We start from the raw sequence: 20,627 nt of genomic DNA on the forward strand, positions 1-20,627 counted from the left end.
ACTATAGTGAAGCTGTAGAGGAGGCAGGAATTTAGTTTTGGGATTCCCCATTGTTAATCCTGAAGTGGAAGTCACAAAGTTCTGCCCTGGATATTTGTGCAAAATGGGTGGGATTTTTTTCTGGTGAGCAGTGGCAGCACAGATGCCACAGTGTGTGTGTTGTATTAAAATGCAAGATGAAGCAGAATGCCCAACCTCTTTAATATTTCAGTGTAATTGTGACTTCCCAAACTGTGCTGGCTTAGTCAGATGGAGTTTTCTGGAATTACTTGCTGAGGTAGTTGGGCTGAAGTCATAGGCACCCATAACAATGTGTGTTCATGGGTGAGATGAGGTGATTGTGCAATTGCCTGTGTAGACAGGTCAATAAGGTATGGAAGGAGCAGCTACAAGTTCTCTTTTATGGTTTCCCTTCCAGTGATAGCTAAGCTTGCCACCGTAAGTGTGGTTTTCTGCTGCAAGAATGGGATTGCTTGTGGTTGTCCTTCTTGCTGGAGGAGTCCTTAGCTGCAGGGGTTTGCCTTTCTGTCTGGATGGGGTTGGGATGGGACCTTCTGATCTGTACTCCAAAATAAAAGGTCATGCACAGTGGAAGTGGAGCAAGAAATCAGTATTGCCTTTTCCCAGCATGTTTGTGTGGAGCTGGGAATCTTCTGGTGGGGGGAGTCTCCAAGAAAGTGCTGACCTGTGGAAGTTCTCAGGAACAAGTTGTTTGTGTGTTGAGTCTTGGACGTCTTTGGTGATGTGCTGGGGGAGGAGAGGAAGGGGAGATGCTGTCATAGCTTTCTGCTGCTGAGAGGATAACATGGTGAGGATGGTCTTTTAGACAGTTTCTTCACAGTAGTGCCATGTTTAGGACTCCCTTTGTGCTCTTCCAGTTGGAAAATGGGAAGATGGGCAATCCAGAACCTCAGCAGTGGGAGTTGTTCACATATGATTAACCTGGTTTTGAATATTCTTTGGGTTTAGTCAGAGCCTTTTCTGTTTCTTTGCAGACAACACAAAGCAGGTTGGAAAGAAAATTGTTTTCCCTCTCTAGTTGATCACTTGGGCTCTTTTAACTTGGGGTAACTGCTGTTGGTTAGAAAGTAACACAAAATCAGGAATCAGAAGGTTCACAGCATCTCTCAGAGAATAAACAATTCAGCCCTATGGAAGTGTCAAGGTGATCCAGCTTCCTTAGGCCTGCCAAGCAGCAGGGCTCCAATGAGGGCAGAAAATCAATCCTGTTCCTCTGCTGCACAGGAGCTCCATGAGGTCAGCAGCTATGAAAGCTGGAACACTTTGTCCTGTTGGTGCTTTTACTGCGTCAGACTGACTTTGTGGCCACACATCCACTCTCTGAGGTGATATTTTGCATGTGTGAGCCAACTGTGTTTATTTCCTGGTGTTCTTATGAAATCCAGACTCCTCCTGCACCCTGTGAGTGGTACTAATCTCCATGCCTGAGGAGGCCTTAAGTGAGGTCACAGCTTACTCACTTGTTGCTAGGTCCTCATGACAAAGCTACAGTGCTTATTTCAACAGGTAAAATAAGTGAAGTCAAGTCATCACCCTTAATAAAGGAAAAACTATTTTTAAAACAAACATTTGTACCAATATTCTGTTTTTCTATTTTTGCTTGCAAAGAATGGAGTGAGGCAGGGCTTTATAGGGAGAAGAGGAATTCAAGATGTTTGAAAACTGTTGCTGCTAGGTGACTTTGTCCATGCTGAAATGTTTTAATTCCTTCTGAAGTGGTGACTGAACTTGGAGATTTGTGATGTTTGATACTTGCATTTGGGTTTTTGGTTGGGTTTGGTTTTTGGTTGGGTTGTTTTTTCTTTTTTCACTGAGGGATGAGTTATTCTTGCAGGGTTTTTGGTTTTATCCTTACTAGGTGAGCTTTCTTGCAAGGGTTTTTCTGTTTGTGCTGTTATCTCTAGTGGGGTGGATTGTGAATTTAAGAATTGCTGTTGTACAGTGTATGTGAGTTCACTCTGCCTCCTGCAACTTGCTCTAAGGTCTGGAATTTTCCTGAAGGTTTCCCCTCTACCCCAAGGTAGCACTTGCTGCAGCAGCTGCAAGTGCAGAACTTCATTTGAGAAGGTGGCCTTGCCCTTTGTGGGCAAAACTAACTCACTTTTTCTTAGCAAGAAGTCTGGATATGCTCACTTGTTAAGTGAAATAGCTTCAGTGCAGTTCTAAACGTTTTTCCTGGCAGGAAATGATGAGGGGGTAGACTTGGCAGCCCAGGATGGCATGAAGCACAGCAGCTAATTAGACAGCTTGCAAAACGTTTTGAGGGTTACTATGTTGCTAATTTTCTGTGTTGGAATCAGGCTTTTAAAATGATTTCAGGCTTTATGAGCACAATCATTTCATTGTGCTGAAGGAAGCCAACTTCACAGGGCTTTTTGTCACATGTGGGCAAGTCCCTCTTTAGATATTGTGGATTCATCTTCTACCCCAATATAGAAAAGTGGAATTGGGGATATTTGTTTTGTTTAGTGTTTGATTTTCTTTGCAGTTCCTTGGAAGGCAGTGATAGTTTCTGAAGGGTGGGAAGGCAAAAATCTCCATCACAGCTTCGTGTGCATGGCACACATTTCTGATATACCCTAAGCATTTTTGTGGTGAGGGTGGATACTTTGAATACTGGCTACTTTTTCTTGATAAGAGGGTACTCCTCCTGGCACAACAACAGTTCTGTATTTGCCTGAAACTCAGGATTGAAACATTTCACGAGCAGTGCTTTATATTTTATAATTATCCACGGGAGAATGAGGAGTCTTGTCCCCACTGTGCAAACAGGGAAATAAACAGAGAGAAAAAAATAATACATGGAATTACTTTCACATCCTCTGAAGCTGAACTGATTGCAAGGCTGGGAATTGACCAGAAGGGTGAGGTGCAGAGTGTCAAAAAAGGCAGTGTGAGCCTGACTGCTCTTTACACCTTGAAGTGTTTCCTTCTTGTGATTTACAACAATCAGGAGAAGCACATTTCCAGAAGGATTGCATGGGAATGCAGTAGTACACAGAAGGCATGCTGATTATTTGGAATATTTTGAAATGGGAGTGTACCTTTTGGATTCACACAGCTCTTTGGCTTTGAACATATATTTATTTTTGAAATCACATATAGGAAATGGTTTCAAGGCAGATACACTGTTGTTAGGTATTTAAATGGTTTAAGCATGGAAAGGCAGAGCAGAATTACCTTATTGCTACATGACTGCATCTCTGGCTTGGCATAAATGTCCACAGGGTGAGGGGGAAGGGAAGTGTAATAGTTTCAATAATGTAGCTTTTAAGCTGTCATACTTAAATATTAAAGAAAACAATGTGTAGGCAAATCTGACTGTACCTTTGTACAACATCTACCACTGCAGGATCTCTGTTCCCGCCTGCAAAAGGTGGGGAAAAAAGGGTTAAAGATTTCATTTCTACTTTAGTAGAGGAGACAGTTTCATTTGACAGTTCCTGGATAACAGCAGGTATCAACTGAATAGCAGGTAGATAGGAAATGAATTTAGTTTAGTGTGTTTTGCTTTTTTAGTACAGCTGAAGATGTGTTTCTGCATGCAAACCAAATACTGGCTGAAGGCGAGGTCAGCCTGGGAGCTTTGGTGCCTTTTGCAAGCATCTCCACCTTTTGTGCAGCTTGTTGGTTGCTGGTGTGTAGTGTTTCAATGAAAACCATGTTAGAAGTAGTCTGAATCTCAGAGCATAAAGCTGAGAAACAAAAATACTTTCTGTAAATCTGGAAACAATTTCTTTTCCAATTTATCTCCCTGCTTGGGTATGAAAACTTCAGTCTTACCAACAAACAGGAGTGTGTGGTGGGTGTGTGACCCTCTGGGATGATTCTTCTTGGCTTGGTAGAGTTTTAAAACCACGTTCCATCATCTTTTTCGATGTCGATAGGCAATTAGGTGATGATCCAATTAAGAAAATGGGTCAAGTTGTTCACTAGACTTCTAAAGTAAAGGCTTGAAAGGCACTGAAGAGCTTCACCCCCACCTGTGAAGCCCTGCCTATGTCAAGGCAAGATAAGGGGTTCCTTGAGGGAGCCTGCACCAGAATGTTGAGGAGCAGCAACGTTACGTCTTTAAGTGCCATTGAGAAAACATCTTCAAAGTTGAAAATCTCAAGTTTGAGTGGTGTAAGTTAGGGTATGGAAAATTAACACCCCAAGGGATCTCCCATTATGTGTAATACCAAAGATTAGAATTAGGATCTGTCTGTTCTACAGCCATAATGAGCTTTGTTTGTTGAGGTGTCCCAGGCCCATACCTGCCTGTTTGCTGCTTTTCGTGTCCTTGTTTTACATGATGTGTTGGTGCACTCAGATTTCCAGCTGTTCTTCTAAGGTCTAGAACGTATCAACATGAAATAATTGCAGTTTTATCTCATGACTTCCATTCTTTTGACTGGGTTTTTTTCCATCAATGCCACATATTTCTTCTTTAACCATGAAGTTTGATTTAGCTCTTGTTTCCTTTGAGTTCTAGACAAAATCTGCATCTTAATTTTCTTTTGTGTTTTCTTTTTCTCTCCCAGTAAATATAATTTCTGCCAGGCAATTAACTGGATGTGGGCGTTTCAGCCACTTGTTCCCAACATCCACCTACCAACAGATGAAGATGCACAAGAGGATTTTGGGGCACCTCTCATCTGTTTATTGTATAGCCTTTGATCGCAGCGGGAGAAGAATTTTTACAGTAAGTTTAAAACTAGTACTTTTCTTGGAAGATTTCTTTGCTTGGTTTGGTTTCTTGCTTTCTCAAGTCCCTCAACAGGTTCTTAGCTACTGTTTGAGATGCAGAGATGGCATTCAGAAAAAGCAAGGAAGAAAATATCTTGAAATGTATGAAAACCCATCTCTTCCTGTGCTAGTTTTCACTTTTCACTTAATTTATAGAATCATAGAATGGTGAAGGTTGGAAGGGACCTTAAAGATCATCCAGTCCCAACCTCCCTGCTATGAGCAGGGACACCTCCCAGCAGCCCAGGTTGCTCCAAGCCCCATCCAACACTGCCAGGGATGGGGCAGCCACAGCTTCCCTGGGCAACCTGGGCCAGGCTCTCCCCACCCTCACACCAAAGAATTTCCTCCTCATATCTCACCTCAATCTCCCTCTTCCAGTTTTAATCCCTTCCCCCTTGTCCTCTCCCTCCCTGCCCTTGTCCCAAGTCCCTCCCCAGCTTTCCTGGAGCCCTTTCAGGCACTGGAAGCTGCTCTAAGGTGTCCCTGGAGCCTTCTCTTCTCCAGGCTGCACACCCCAACTCTCCCAGCCTGCTGGGAGATCCAAGCTGCTCCAGCCCTTGGATCATCTTTGTGTCCCTTCTCTGGACCCTCTCCATGTCTTTTCTGTGCTGAGGGCTCTAGAGCTGTAACTGGTGTGTTAAAATCCCTCCCAGCTCTGGTAGACTGCATCAGCTCTTTGCTTCCCCATTTAGAACCTTACAGCAGAGTTGTTCCAGGCCAGAGCTTACAACTCTCACTTGAAACATGTGCTCATTTTTCTCTATTTATCATCTTTCTTGCTGAATGGACCTGCAGCATTCTGGCATTTAGGGTTGATTTGCATGCTCCTTGCTGGCTTAAATCTTAACACTTTTTTTTAAACTACATTTTACCTTTTGATAACCTTGGAAATGCTGGCAATCCTTTCCTTACATTTCAGTAAAACCCTGATGATAAATAGAAGACCTCATTAATTCACCTGCAATTTACTTCTCTACTACATTTTCTTTCTAGAATTTGTAGTATGTCAGTGAATTTATGAATATTATTTGTAAATTTTTCTCCAGAATATATTAACATACATTTCTCTGATGCTGCCCCTGCTTTTCATACTACAAATTTAAAAATAAACAGATTCTTCAAATTAATAATGCATCTTTGTTCATGTTATAATTCCTGTTTTCTCTTTGCCCTTGTCTCTTATCAATGGCTGTTTAGAAACAGATTACCTGGCAGATTAATTGTTGTCTTTGTTGTAATTGTTGTCTTAGCTTCTCCACTCATTGTAAAGTGGTCAAATAGAGATGTTGTGAGTGATAACTACTCTGGGTCATAGTGAGGGTCTCTCCATTTTTGTTTACACCTTAAAGAGATCTTTCTCATCTACAGTGACATGAAGAACTGGAAGTGATTTGTGTTAGAAATGAGCTGCAGTCAATACATTGGAATTTGAAGTCAAATTATGTTGATATTGCAGTGAGCTTTATTGTGCTTCATTCCTGGCTCTGACCTGGCAATCCCAGCCACTGGGGTTGGTGCTCTTTGTTGTGTCTGAGCAGTGGAAAGGTCTGGGAATTGCCTAAAAATATGAAGTGATGTAGCTGCAGCTGTAGGTAGAAGTACTTTGCAGTGGTCTGTGCTGGATGTGCTTTTGAGCTGTGTGCTGCCCTGGGCTGAGGGCTACCTGGCACAGCACTGCAGCTGCACTGGGTGCTGCAGGGCTTGCCTTCTGTTCCCAGCAATGGAGCCTCATGGTGCAGCTGCCCACAGCTCCAGCAGCATGGCAGAAGCTCTCAGATCCCTCAGGTGCTCATTTTCTTTTTCCTAAGAGCTTAAGCCTTGTGCTCACTTGGATTTTACTGTTGGCTTGGTCCAGCTCACACAGTTAAACGACTTTTGGTTGTGTGTAATGAAACGTCTTCTTAAATTTACCTGAATTATTACTGAACTGTACTGAGAGGAGTTGTATTAGCAGCAATCATCATATTTTAGAGGAAACCTACGACAGTGGCTTCTGTTTTATAAAGATCTAAATCCCTGACCCCACAAGATGATCCCAAACGTGAATAGCTGTGCCTCCAGCATCGCGCTGAAGCCACTCCTCTGGCAGGTTGATGGCACCCTGGTGGTTTAGATACTTCTTCATCTGCAGCAAACCTGTGTGTGCTGAACACTCAGCCCATTCTGTCAGATAACCTTTGGATATCTCTTGTGTGGCTTTAGGGGTCGGATGATTGCCTGGTCAAAATCTGGGCGACAGACGATGGGCGCCTGCTCTCCACCCTGCGCGGCCACTCGGCTGAGATCTCAGACATGGCAGTGAACTATGAGAACACCCTGCTGGCAGCAGGCAGCTGTGATAAGGTGGTCAGAGTGTGGTGTCTGAGGACCTGTGCCCCAGTGGCAGTGCTGCAGGGCCACTCAGCTTCCATTACTTCCATACAGGTAAGGAATCACTTCTTTTTCCTAACCTCCCCCAAAATGGGAACAGTCAGAAGAGGTGTGGGTTGGCAAGTGGGGATAAAACTTGTCTTTTGGGCTCTGCTTGGCTGTGTAGATTTGCCCCAACTTGAGGGTGCTGTTTCCTGGCAATCTCACTCAATAGCCAATACTGCCCGAGGGGCTAATCCTGCTTATTCCAGCTGTCTTTGGCTCTGTGTTCCCATTGCTTCTTCCTTAGATCTAGCAAATGTGCAGTCACCAAGAGCACCAAGTCAACCAACTGAGCCAGGGAGAAATAACTGGTATCTTTGGTAGTAGTCCTCATAGAGTCATGGAATGGTTTGTGTTGGAAGGGACCTTCAAGATCATTTAGTTCTGAGCCCCCTGCATGGGCAGGGACACCTCCCACCAGCCCAGGTTGCTCCAAGCCCCATCCAACCTGCCCTTCAACACTTCCAAGTTTCACCTCAATCTCCCTCTTCCAGTTTTAATCCCTTCCCCCTTGTCCTCTCCCTCCCTGCCCTTGTCCCAAGCCCCTCCCCAGCTTTCCTGGAGCCCCTTCAGGCACTGGAAGGTGCTCTAAGGTGTCCCTGGAGCCTTCTCTTCTCCAGGCTGAACAGCCCAACTCTCCTAGCCTGTCCCCAGAGCAGAGCTGCTCCAGCCCTTGGATCCTTACACAGTGACTGACCTGACAGTCATTTGTTCATAGAGAATGTTTATTTTTCACCATAATACTGTCAGCTAAAAATCCTTAATCCACATTCCTTGTTTTCCTTCTTATCTCACCTGTGCCACAAGGGGCTTGTCTGGGTATTTTGGCAGACCTGGATGCTGCAGCAGCCACAGATCAGTTTGGCTCAGGGTTCACAAAGAATCTGTGCCCAGGCAATTTCAGTTGTGTGGCAGGTGCCGAGTGAGCAGTAGCAGAGCAGGAAAAAGATGGACTCAACTGCCAGCACTCAGTTCTCTAGTGGTGGCACAGCCAATAATGGATAGTAATTTACAGTTTATTCACTTTTAAAAATACCCAACACACAACGGCCAGGCAGAAACCAACAAAACAAAAGTCCAGGATAAAAAAGGCAATCCCTGCCATTTGACAGGTTATGCACATAAAGGGGAGAATGAGTGGGGATGTTTGGCTCAGAATCCCTCTCTTCTGGAGCCTGATTCATCACACTCTTCCCCAACATGCCCACAGACCCTGCAAGTCTCATCTCTTCTCCTTCTGCTTACACTTCCAATTTAATCTGATTTTAACTATGCCATAAGTTAGTTGAAGGTTATTGTTTTGGAGACCTAGTTACAACCTGATTTAGTCTTTTGTGTAATATTTGTTTATATTTATATGCATCCCTCACAAGCTTTATGCAAAACTCTGGTAAGCTAGCTAATAATCACAATCCATCATGGCTTTTTGATTAAACAGGCCTTGATCCCTTTATCAGATACCACGTAGCCAGGGGATTAAAGGTATTGCTGCAGTTATGAAATCAAAGTGAGAGATTTCTGGATGAAAAGCTTCCCTGCTATTTAGAGAGGCAGAGGAGAGGTTCAGGAAGAGCAGGGGAGGGAGGGGGATGTCCTACCACACTGCTCTTTGGGTACAGGTATCATTTTTGTCTTTGTTACCATGTTTGATCCAGTTCTGTCCTAGAAATAAGCATTTCCTCACATTGTTGCCCCATAAAGAGGGTCTAGGCTTGTTTCATTTCTCCAGTTGCTGTCTCCTGTGTGGGAGAAACAAAGACTTGCTGGTCAAAATGCAGCTGTTTTCCATTCCTCTTCTTTAATTTTATGGAAGCTGAGAGTGGTGTTCATCCCTGGTACTGGTCTCTACTGAAAGCTGATATGTTCATGAAGAAGCTTCTTGTCAACAGCCATTTGCATGTCCAGGGAGAAAAAGAATCAGCTGGTTTAACTGTTGCAACTTCCTTTGTAGTTCTCTCCAGCAAGGAAAGGAACAACACGATACCTCACTTCTACTGGTGCTGATGGAACAATCTGTTTCTGGCAGTGGCATGCTAACACCATGAAATTTAAGTAAGCCTGTTTAGATAACTATAGTGATCTTAAATAGAGGGGAAATTGATTTTGAGGTTCAGCCTGGAGAGGAAATGCTGAGATACTGAAATAAGGGTATGTTCTTTCCCAAGGAACAAGTTTCTTGGGATGTGTTCTCCCTTGGCCATGCTGTGCATGGGTGCTACACCAGTCTGTGGGGCAGGGGGGGTTCCTTATGTGTGCTGGGGGGGTGTCTGGCATTGCTGCTCAGCAGGGAGACAGATCAGTGCTGTTATTTCTGGGTTTTGTGCTTTGCAAGCCAGCACTGTGGAAAAACTTGCAGCTTTTATCTTTAGGACTAAATCCTTGTCCAAGATGTACAGGCAGGGGAATTTCTTCCTTTTAATTAGAAGAACACACATAGAGATGGCATCAAACCTGTGCTGTATAGGGAGCAAATGCTACTAGATGAGTGGTTTGCCAGGTTCTGTTTTGAATAGATCAGAACTGGTGAATATCATGAGAAATAAATTAACTAGTCTTTTCAGTGTAGAAACTGATGGGTTTATACTGAACCAAGGAAACAAATTCCTACAATGAAAAATAAATTCTAGCAAACACAGGTGAGAACTGTGAAATAAAGAGATTTAGGGTGAGCATATTGACCTTAATCTGCTGGGCTGCAGTGCACTGTGCTTGTTGAATAAATGAATGAATGAAAAGTGAAACTGTTGTGTTGTTGCACACAGGGATCGTCCTGTCAAGTTTGCAGAGAGGTCCAGGCCTGGTGTTCAGATCTCTTGTTCATCTTTCAGTTCTGGTATGTATGCACTGCAAGGTAACTAAAAGCATTTTCTGAGCTGTAATCCCTTTGGTGAGAGGACTTTTACTTCTTTTTCAATACAAACCCCTTTTTCAGTTAATTACAGCACTGTCAAATTGGGATTGTTGGAATTTTTCTGTGCTGAGCAGCTGCCTCAAGCTGCTTTTTCTCTTTCCTCCTAGAATTTAAGCTCAAATGTCTTGACCACTTCCAAGGAAGACTACACTTTCAGGCTGTTGTTTTGCACAGGAGAGCTTTTCCTTTGTCACATCCTTTTAAGCTTTCATGTTGTTCAGTTTTTGAGTGAAAATTTCTTGAAATCTGGCAGCCTGGTGGCCACTGTTTGGAGGTTACACTTGTGCTGATCTCCCAAATTTGGCCAAGTTTTAGGAGGATTGATTCAGTGTGTTTGAAAATACCAGCTTAACTGGCATCCTTTGGTGCAGCTTTGAACTCTGAAAAAATAGTGATTGTTACCAGCAAAATTAGGTAATTTCTCATTAACTTTTGCTATCAGAAATTGAGAGCTGTTAGAGCCATGTGAGCCTTGCCCCCTCATTCCTTTTTCAAAGCCAGAAATCCAGAAATTACTAAAACCACTTCAATGCTGTAAATTACACAACAGTGCCCTTTTTTTTGTGCCACGTTGCAAATAGAACAAAGATTAGAAGCCAGTAGCTTAATCACTGACTCCCAGTTCAGCAATAATTTTTCTCCTGTGCTTCAAATAGATATTGAAGATGCTCTTCAAGATCTTATTTGATATTTACCAGTGGGGATATGAAACTATTCCCTGCCTCATTTTCCTGTGTAGGCTGATGGAGATTGCTGTGCTAATTTCTGAGGGAAATCAGAAGAGCTTGTTGGAGGAATATTGTAGCTTCAAATCTTCTCTTCCTTGGGTCAGAAAGGTTTGCAGGTGGAAAATATTGTAGAGCTCCTTGTGCTGAAGCTGATGTGACCAGAGCAAAACCCAGATCCAAGCAGAAGTTGCCAGAGTCAACTTCTTGGTGCAAGGATCTATGTTGTGGTTGCATGGAAATCTTCTGTTTAGAAGTGTAGTTTGCTGCTTTAAGAAATAAAGAAGTCATTAAAATGAGTTGTTCCTGGACTGGCTTCTCTTCTCACAGCAGTCACTGTCTTTCCTAGGTGGCATGTTCATTGCAACAGGGAGTACTGACCATGTAATCAGAATTTATTATCTGGGCTCAGAATCACCAGAGAAAATGGCTGAGTTAGAATCTCATACGGTAAGAGATGACTCAGAAAACACATCTTGTTCCCTGTTTTACCTTCTTTCAGGAACATAGGTTTTGTACATCCTCCTGTTCAACTTGTTTTCTGCCTTGAGAGTTTAGTGAGCTCTCAGCAAGGGTGGTGGTTAAATGCCTGGAAATTTGTCCTGTGTTTATAATTCCTCTGAGGCAGGAGATGTGTGCAAAGTAGGGCTGATGTGTTGAATTCCCCCAGGAAGCTGAGGAATTAGGTGGTTTTCCCATATTCTTGAAGAAAATCTGTGTCAGAAAGAGGAATGAAAATAGTTTTCATGCACGGTGTCATTTTTCCTATTAAATTAATCATTGAGTATTTCACTTTAATTGTGACCACAAATCCACATAACAAGAAAAAACCAAGTTAATTCAGGTTTTTTCAGACATACTTTGGCTCATTTAGAAAATGAATCCAGCTTAAAGCATCATTTTTCAGGCAATGCAGAAGGGTTTTTGTAAAAAATTCAAACCATTTCAAATATCTGCACGATGGTTTCAGTGTTAATTTTCAAGTTTGAGTTGTGAGAGCTTTTATTAAAACCATTACATGTCACAATTGGAGTGAAACCCCATAAAGAAGTGTCACTAAAATGGTATCAAATGTTTCTTAATGTTTTAGTTGCTGAGAGCAGGTGATGATTGTATTATTTATTTAGTGCATGGTAAACAACATAGCAGGAAGGGAAGTTTATGGCAACACTGCTGCCACTTGTGAGGAGCTTGGAGCATTTATCTTTGAACCTTGAGAGCCCAGCTGCCCACCTAACAATATCTGATGGGTTAAGGTCTCAATTGCTTCTCAGTTGCTTCTCATGGCTCTCACATTCATGGCTCAGAGCTCCAAACAAAACTAACAAGTATTTTGGTGACAAAAGAAAAACTAAAGGTCAATATTCAGCAGTTCAACTTTGGAATGAGCTGTAATTCCTTTAATTTTTGATGCTCTTCTACTAAACAGGCTGCTGTCAGCTCACTCCTGGGGAAAAAATATCACAAATTGGGATACTTGGTTATCAGAGACAGCAGGGGGAGTGAAGACAGCAAGTGCAGCCAGCACAAGTACTGAGCAAAACTGGAAAAGGCAAAAACATGTCTAAAACATACCATGTGGTTTTCAACTATTTAGAAGTGGAGATAAAGCTGAGGTTTGCATATTATTTTTTTTTTGTGAAATAATTTTGATGCTCATGAATGTTTGGTCTAAAAATTGCAAACCAGCTGTGATCTTTTGTGCAGTTGTTCTTTCTCCATCCCATGGGTGCTGCACCACCCAGGCCTTCTGAGCTCCCAGGGTTGCTCCTTCCTGCAAACTCTGTGAGTGTGAAAGGTGCAGGATTTCTCAGGCAGAGTTTACCCCAGGGTGGGGACAGTCCCATGTCAGAGAGACTGTGCTCAGGCAAGGGCAGAGCTTCCTCCTTGAGGGTCCAAGTGTTAGGGAGACTGAGTCAGAACTTGTGTCTGTCTCTGAGCTGCTTCAGGAGCAACTCAAAATCATCACAAAATCATCACCTCCCTAAAGTTTCTATGTGTGAAAACAATATATCTGGGGAAGTTCTACCATCAGGTGTGACTTTCCTGTTCCTGAATGTATAGGACAGCATGTTGAAGGAGATGTGTGGGATGATGCAATTTGCTAAATAGAAGGTCATCATGAAGATCTTTGGGGATGAGTGTTTCAGCTTCCAGAGCACTTATTACTGTGTGGTTTTTTTTTACTTAGGACAAAGTGGTTGCAGTCCAGTTCTGTAACAATGGTGACAGGTGAGTGTCACTTACCCAATTTCCATGGGTTTCTAGAATAATAATCATGAGCTTTCAGATTTTAAAACTTCAAATCATAGAATCAGGAAATGGTCTGGGTTGGAAGGGACCTGAAAGATCATCCAGTCCCAACCCCCTGCATGGGCAGGGACACCTCCCACCAGCCCAGGCTGCTCCAAGCCCCATCCAACCTGCCCTTCAACACTGCCAGGGATGGGGCAGCCACAGCTTTCCTGGGCAACCTGGGCCAGGCTCTCACCACCCTCACACCAAAAAATTCCCTCCTCATGTCTCACCTCAATCTCCCTCTTCCAGTTTTAATCCATCCCCCCTTGTCCTCTCACTACAAACTGTTGTCCCAAGCCCCTCCACAGCTTTCCTGGAGCCCCTTCAGGCACTGGAAGGTGCTCTAAGGTCTCCCTGGAGCCTTCTCTTCTCCAGGCTGCACACCCCAACTCTCCCAGCCTGTCTCTAGAGCAGAGCTGCTAAAGCCCTCAGAGCATCTTTTGGGCTCCTCTGCACTGACTCCAACAGTCCTTCTTATGCTGGGGGCTCCAGAAGTGGACACACTTCTCCAGGTGGAAGTGCCTGTGCTAAGCCAGGATCCTGTCTCTTACCTAGCAATTAAAATGCTCCTGATCAAATGCATGAAGGTGCCTGCAGGCACGTCTGTGTGCCAGGCTCTGGAGCACAGCTGGCTGGAGCATGGTGGGATAAGCTTTGACTGGTGATCAACATCTTAATGTAAATGTTTTTTTGCCAGCTTTTGCTCAGATCCCTTATTTTGCTTGGCAGGAGGTTTCAGGGATGTGAGCAAGCAGGAGCCTTCCAAGCAAAACTGTAGCTTTGCCAAGTGGAACTGCACTTGTGCTCAGAGATGTTTGTCATGGAAAATGGTGTGGGAATGAACTGGTGTAACTGTACTAACAGTTCCTTCCAAGCACTGTGAGAGCACAGGTCTTGCTGAGGGTCACACAGACACTGAAAACTGTATGCTACAAGGGTGCTTTTAGTGGGAAAGGGATGGCTTCCTTTTTACTTTAATATAAAGAAATAAAAATATAACAAATGTCACAAGCATTGTGATGGAAAAAAATCCACTCAGGGAAACTGAAAAGGTAAACCAATCACTTATTTTAATAAAACTGCATAAGCTTGCCTTCTTACATCTAATTCTGTGTATAAATGGAATATAAAGGTGCTGGCTGGCCTGTGAACATGTTTTTATTTGAGGAGTTTTTAAAAAATTCTCAACCAAAATGATTTCTGTGGTGATGGCCAAAGCATTGAAATGCATTTTACTCAGATAAATGCATTTTCTGGAGGCTTGAATCTTTTAAACAAGGAATTGAAGAATGAAAATACTCATGTTCAACTTCCCTACTTGTGATTGACTGGAGTGCTTCCCTTCTCTGTCTTCACCCCCTCCCTAATTTAATGTATTATAATTTATGCTGGGCTCCTGGCCATGCAGTTTCCTCTTCTTTGCTGCCACTAGGAACTGCTCAAGAGATTTGCTGATGTCATTCCAAAGGGAAAGTGCAGCTTGTGTGATGTTGAAGTCATTCCAAGGCCATCTGCTAGCTGTAACCAAGTGGAATTGATGTGGCACAGAGACCCCTTTGTACCCTGAAATATCAGATATGAAATTAGGGCCCTTGCTGCCTTCTCACCACCTTCTCCTGATCAGAGATGAGCAAACAATATATAAAGAACAAGTGTTGAAGAAAGATTAAATGCATCCTAGCTTCTGTGCTGATGTGGATGGGTGTGCTCCTGGCTTGCCAGGGTTTTGGAGCTGCCTGTTTCCTGTGGCAGGAGTTCATGGAAGTTCTACCAGCTATTAAACCCTCTGTGTGGGCACATATAGAGTAAGACAAGTCCATACACAAAAGTACACACCTCCAAGTGGAGGTATAATTAGGTCCTGTGATAGGCATGTGGGTATTAGACCAAAAGCAGCAGTAACTTATCCTTACTCAGAATTTCATTATATCCTTTTCCTCTTTTTTTCTTCCTCCCCATAGCTTAAGGTTTGTCAGTGGAAGCAGAGATGGAACAGCAAGAATATGGCACTATCAGCAGCAAGACTGGAAGAGTGTAGTCCTGGATATGGCTACTAAGATGACAGGGTAAAACAAACCAAACCAGAACACACTTCCTAGAAACAACTGCTTGCAAAACAAAATCTACCATCATATTGAAAACTATATATTTATTTACTTACATTCTCAGTCAATTTCAGTGCATGGTTTTTGGGGATGAAAAGTACCATGGCTCTGTCTGCTAAGTGACACAGTTAATAGCCCCCCCCAAAAAATATTAATACATTGGTGGTTCCCTACTCTAGTGGTTGTATTTAGTATTTTACATATGAAGTAAGAATGTCAAATAGAGTTCATCTCCCAGGGATTTTAGTAGAACCTCCTTGATCATATGCTGACCTATGGTTGTTTTAAAATGTCCAAGACAACTGCTGGTGCTGTCATCTTGGAGCAAAGTGATAGTAACAACTACCATAACCAGCCTCCTCTAGTCAGTAGTGTTGGTTTGTTGTTATGTGTTCTGCTAGTTTGGTTGTTGTGCTATGAAGTACAGTTAAAATTATCATGAATATAGGCAAAATAGGGAAGAATGTGTGAGGTGAATGCAAATATGGGCATGTTGAACAGTGCCTGGCATCAAACAGCCACTGTGCCAGGCAACTGACAGCTCCTGCTATGGTTTGATGCTACTCCAGTAAAGAAATGTAGTCAATAATCTTAGTTTAAAAAAAATAAGCATTGCCCATTACAGCTGATTTTTCCCCACCTGTGACACAGGTTCTTTGTCCTGACAACATTTGTTTGTAAATTCATGTTTTGGTTTCTCATATCATTCCAAGGCCTGTATTGCCTGAAAGGATTCTTGTCATATATACCCAGAATGTTTCTTATTATTCTTAACATTGTATTTTGCCTTAAGGTTTTCAAGTAAGAGATGAGACACTTGGGTTTGGTTCTCAGGTTCCATTAGGGTTTTGAGTTTTTCTTTCTGAGATCCTCAAGTGACTTCCCTAAGTGGCCTTATAATTGAATATGCACCATAACAAAAAGCAGGGATGGAGAAATCCATTAGGCATTTTGCTCTGCAGAATTCTTTGTATTTCATGTGGTTACACTTCTAATAAGTTAGCTGTCCAAGTATGATTTGGATTTATTTAGCAGGTTTTTGCTCATTACAGAGTTTACTCATGTTGATGACTGATAAGAAAAATGCCCTGTAGGAAAAGACTGAATAGAACTGAATAGCTTGAAAGAAAGATTTTTCATGAGGATGAACATTTAAGAAGACCAGAAGGGAAATTTGTCCTTTTTAAGGAAATAAAACTGTAAATCTTCATGTTACTGAATATTTTCTGTGCCTGTTTTTTACCACTGCAGAAGCCAGCCTTTGTTCTCCTGCATTAGCAAGTAGTCACAGAGGGGACAGCTGTGCTCTCCCTTATTTCATACTGAATTATTCCTGTTAAATGTTTCTGTGTGTACTTCCTGATTTATTTCTTCTGCTAATTATTAATTTCCTTAGAAACAATGTAGCATCCGGGGAGGACAAGGTGACTAAGCTGAAGGTGACCATGGTGGCTTGGGACAGATACGATGCCACTGTCATCACTGCAGTCAACAATTTCCTTCTCAAAGTGTGGAACTCCTCCACAGGGCAGCTTCTTCATAGCTTGTCTGTGAGTAGAATTCAAGTGGGTAATCCCAGGTGGTTGTAGTTCAGCTCTGAAATGAATCTGAGGCTGAACTGCATCATCGTTGCCCCTGACGAGGAGGGTTTTGCCCTGAAGCATGGAACCCATCTTATCCTTCCTAGCAGGGGGACATGTCATGGGGACAGGAGCTGATGACCAGAGTGCTGCTAGACCCTGGTGAATGCTGGCTGAGAAGGGAGCCCTTTGCAGGCCACCTCTTATGCCCAGATGAGGGGGCTGCAGCTGCCCTTGCTGCTGATGTCCCCTTTCTCCCCACCCCTCTCCAGCTCAGCTGTGCTGAGCCTCAGCCTGGGACACTGACCAGGTGGGCAATGCCAAGCCTCTGACAGAAGTGTTGGCCAAGCCCAGACATAGTTCTAGTCTCAGATGCAGTCAGTTGAGCTGCCCTGGGCATCTAGCTGAGCTGAGATGTCCTCACACCAAACGCTCAGATGTTTGGAGGTCACAGGTGGAGAAACATGACTTTCTTTTTTGCCCTGCTTTCTTTGCAGGGCCACGATGATGAAGTTTTTGTTCTGGAGGCCCATCCATTTGACCAAAGGATTGTACTTTCAGCAGGCCACGATGGAAATATTTTTGTTTGGGATATAGACAAAGGAACAAAGATTCGCAATTACTTTAACATGGTAAGAATGAGCAGGGAAGGGTGGGCTGGGTTTTCTTCCACGTTTGTCTTGAAGCAAAAGCAGATTTCATTGTGTGCCTGTTGTGATCAGTGTTACAGCAGGATTAGGGGAGAGCATGTTAAAAACAAGCCCCTGTGCTCTTCAGTAAGCAATGTCACAGTATGTTTCTGCGTCTTGTGAGGGCAGCAACAAGTCACAGAATCACAGGATTATTGAGGCTGGAAAAGACCTCTGAGATCATCAAGCCCAGCCTATGACCAACACCACCACATCTCCAGACCATGGCACTAAGTGCCACATCCAGCCTTTCCTTGGACACCTCCAGGGATGGTGCCTCCACCACTTCCTTGGGCAGCCCATCTCAATGTCTGATCACCCTTTCCATGAGGAAGTGCCTCCTGATATCCAACCTAAACCTCCCCTGGAGCAGCTTCAGGCCAGGCCCTCTTGTCCTGTCACTGGTGGCCTGGAAAAAGAGCCCAGACCCCACCTGACCACAACCTCTCTTCAGGTGGTTGTAGAGAGTGAGAAGGCCTCCCCTGAGTCTCCTCCAGGCTAAACATCCCCAGCTCCCTCAGCCTCTCCCTATAAGACTTTCCCTCTAGTGCTTTCAGCAGCCTTGTTGCTTTCCTTGGACCTGCTCCAGCACCTCAATATCCTTCTGGAAGTGGAAGCCCAGACCTGTCTTCCATGGGATCTGTTAGATCTGGATATAATTCACATGTAGGGTCATACTATGCAAAAGACTCCCCAGGCAGAGCAGTGAAACCCAGAAAGCCCCTGTGTGTTGTAGTCTCCTGCAGTGGTTGGCTCTGTGCTCCTTTCCTCTTCCTGCCCCCAGTGCCCGGTTAGTTGGGTTGGTTCCAGTACTGAGCAGATGCAGCTGGACTGGTTCAGGATGTGAACTATCCTCCTGGCACGTGGGGCTGTGGAACCTGCTTTTGCAGAGCCCCTGCATGGCTGGGATCCCTGGTGCAGACTTGCCCTCTGTCTGCCAGCAACATGAAATGTAGACTTCTAGGTAGTTGTTTCAGAACACACGTAGAAAGTTATACTGGAATTTGGGGAAAAAGAGGAACTGCAAGGTTGTAAGGCATTGTTCAGATTGGCTTTAATAAGGAAGTGCCAAAAATCTCAGCCTAACTTGGTCTTGAGCAAGATGAGAAGTTGCACATAATTAGGATTAAAGAGTAGTGGGAGCACAGGTGGCAGTTTTGTGAAAATGCTGGTACAGAGAAGGCAGGATTGTGAAAGAAATGTGCTGTGTTTCTGTGCAGATTGAGGGCCAAGGCCATGGAGCTGTTTTTGATTGCAAGTTCTCACCAGATGGACAGCATTTTGCCTGCACAGACTCTCATGGACATCTGCTACTATTTGGTTTTGGATGCAATAAATATTATGAAAAGGTGGGTTGAAGGAGTTTTGACCTGATTTTGTCTAAGTGTTTGTGTTACAGTTAATTCCCTCACCCTGCCCCAGACAAAAGAGTGATTAGATCATGAAGCAGTTGCTGTTTACCTGAATCAAGAAGATTTAGACAAGAGAATCTCTGGACAGAGGAGCAAAGCAGTAACTTCTATCCCTTCACCTCTGCTGGCAGATTTTAGCATCAGGCCTTGGTAATAAAAGACATTTGTGGCAGGAATCTGCTCTCTGTCATAACATTTCTTCTGCTGCTCCTGAGTGTAGGAGTTGTGGTTTATGGGTATGGGACCCATTCCAAAGCATCAAGACAGCTGCAAATGGCCACTGATTTATTTACTAAATGGCTTTTCTTGCAGATTCCAGATCAGATGTTCTTCCATACGGATTACCGACCCCTGATCCGGGATGCCAATAACTATGTGCTGGATGAACAGACTCAACAGGCTCCACATCTTATGCCTCCACCATTCTTGGTGGATGTGGATGGAAATCCTCATCCCACGAGATTCCAGAGGCTGGTACCAGGGAGGGAAAATTGCAAGGATGAACAGCTCATCCCTCAGCTGGGCTATGTAGCTAATGGTAGGCTGTCTGAAACTCCTGAACAGCAGGGTGGTGCTGGAAGGATGGGTTTGTTTCAGTTGTCTTCTGGTTTAAATGCATTGTAGAGGTAGAAGAGGAGATGGGGTGACTTTTATGACATGAAGGAAGTGTGTGGAATGAGCATGACTGGAGTCAAGACAAGGAGACTGCAGTATTCCAAGAGCTGTGGGTTTCTACCAGGAATATGACATCTTTAAAGCCTTGTCCCATCAACCTCAGTGTAACTTGTGTATGCAAGTAAGGGAGCAGGGAAGTAAGAAAAACATAGATAAAAATAGGTTTTGTTTTTTAAAACAGATTTTCTGTGGATACAAACTTTTGCAAAAAGACTCCTTCCATTATTACCCACTGAAGCATAATTTCTTTCTGCTGTTTCTGAGGGTTTGTGTTTATATTTTACATGTGGTCTGCAATTTTTGGGTTTTATTGTAGCTGCTCTTTTAAACACTGCCTCCATTTATTACAGGAGAGCAGAACGCCAGCTGGGCATCAGATGTTTTGCAGAACAGGCAAATGATTGTGCACAATTTTACATTTACTTTTTTTTCCTATGGTGTTTAGTAAAACAGAAGTGAATCGTTTTGTAAGCAGTTGTGGTTTTGTTCTTATCAAGGTGATGGTGAAGTGGTTGAACAAGTCATTGGGCAGCAAACTAATGACCAGGATGAGAGTATCCTTGATGGAATGATCAGAGAGCTGCAGAGGGAACAAGATCTGAGACTAATTAATGAAGGAGAAACTCTTCCAAACCCTCCCCTCAATAGATCCCACTCTGTTAATGGAGGTAAGTGTCCCTTCTTCACCTCCATCATTGCTTTTCCTAAAGCACTGAGAAATAACAGTAATAAGAAGGTGTTAAAGTAAGTTCTGTGCCTGGCTTTGAGGATGCTTTTCTCTTTTGTTCTTACACACACTCGCAACCTGTGTGGAGCAGTTGCACAACCTGGTGATGCCATCAGAGGAATGAAAAGTTGGAGGTGCAGCTCCAGTGGTCTGAACTGGGCTGGATCCCATTGCCTAGAACTCTCAGACTGTCATTATTTCTGTTACAAACCTTTCCTAAAACACAAACATCGAGTTCACTGTGTTGTCTCCATGCCCCTCAGTCAGAGATGATACTTTGTAGCTGCATAATGTCAAGATAACAGGATATAATTAGAGAATGTCAGTGTTGTGACAGACTA

The 20,627-nt window shown here is 43.4% G+C and overlaps 1 protein-coding gene across 1 annotated transcript in view; it reads left to right on the plus strand.

Annotated features, from left to right (window-relative positions):
- BRWD3 (bromodomain and WD repeat domain containing 3) overlaps positions 1 to 20,627 on the plus strand; it is a 46,104-nt gene that overhangs the window by 4,300 nt on the left and 21,177 nt on the right. Inside the window, 12 exon segments of the mRNA XM_009996609.1 lie at positions 4,545 to 4,705; positions 6,955 to 7,176; positions 9,116 to 9,216; positions 9,927 to 9,997; positions 11,150 to 11,250; positions 12,992 to 13,032; positions 15,060 to 15,164; positions 16,600 to 16,753; positions 17,281 to 17,415; positions 18,693 to 18,821; positions 19,197 to 19,422; positions 20,057 to 20,227. Of these exon segments, the coding sequence (XP_009994911.1) occupies positions 4,622 to 4,705; positions 6,955 to 7,176; positions 9,116 to 9,216; positions 9,927 to 9,997; positions 11,150 to 11,250; positions 12,992 to 13,032; positions 15,060 to 15,164; positions 16,600 to 16,753; positions 17,281 to 17,415; positions 18,693 to 18,821; positions 19,197 to 19,422; positions 20,057 to 20,227 (1,540 nt within the window). The 5' untranslated portion in view covers positions 4,545 to 4,621.

Source organism: Chaetura pelagica, unplaced genomic scaffold (genome assembly GCF_000747805.2).
Source record: "Chaetura pelagica isolate M959 unplaced genomic scaffold, ChaPel_1.0 scaffold103, whole genome shotgun sequence".
Classification (NCBI taxonomy): domain Eukaryota; kingdom Metazoa; phylum Chordata; class Aves; order Apodiformes; family Apodidae; genus Chaetura; species Chaetura pelagica.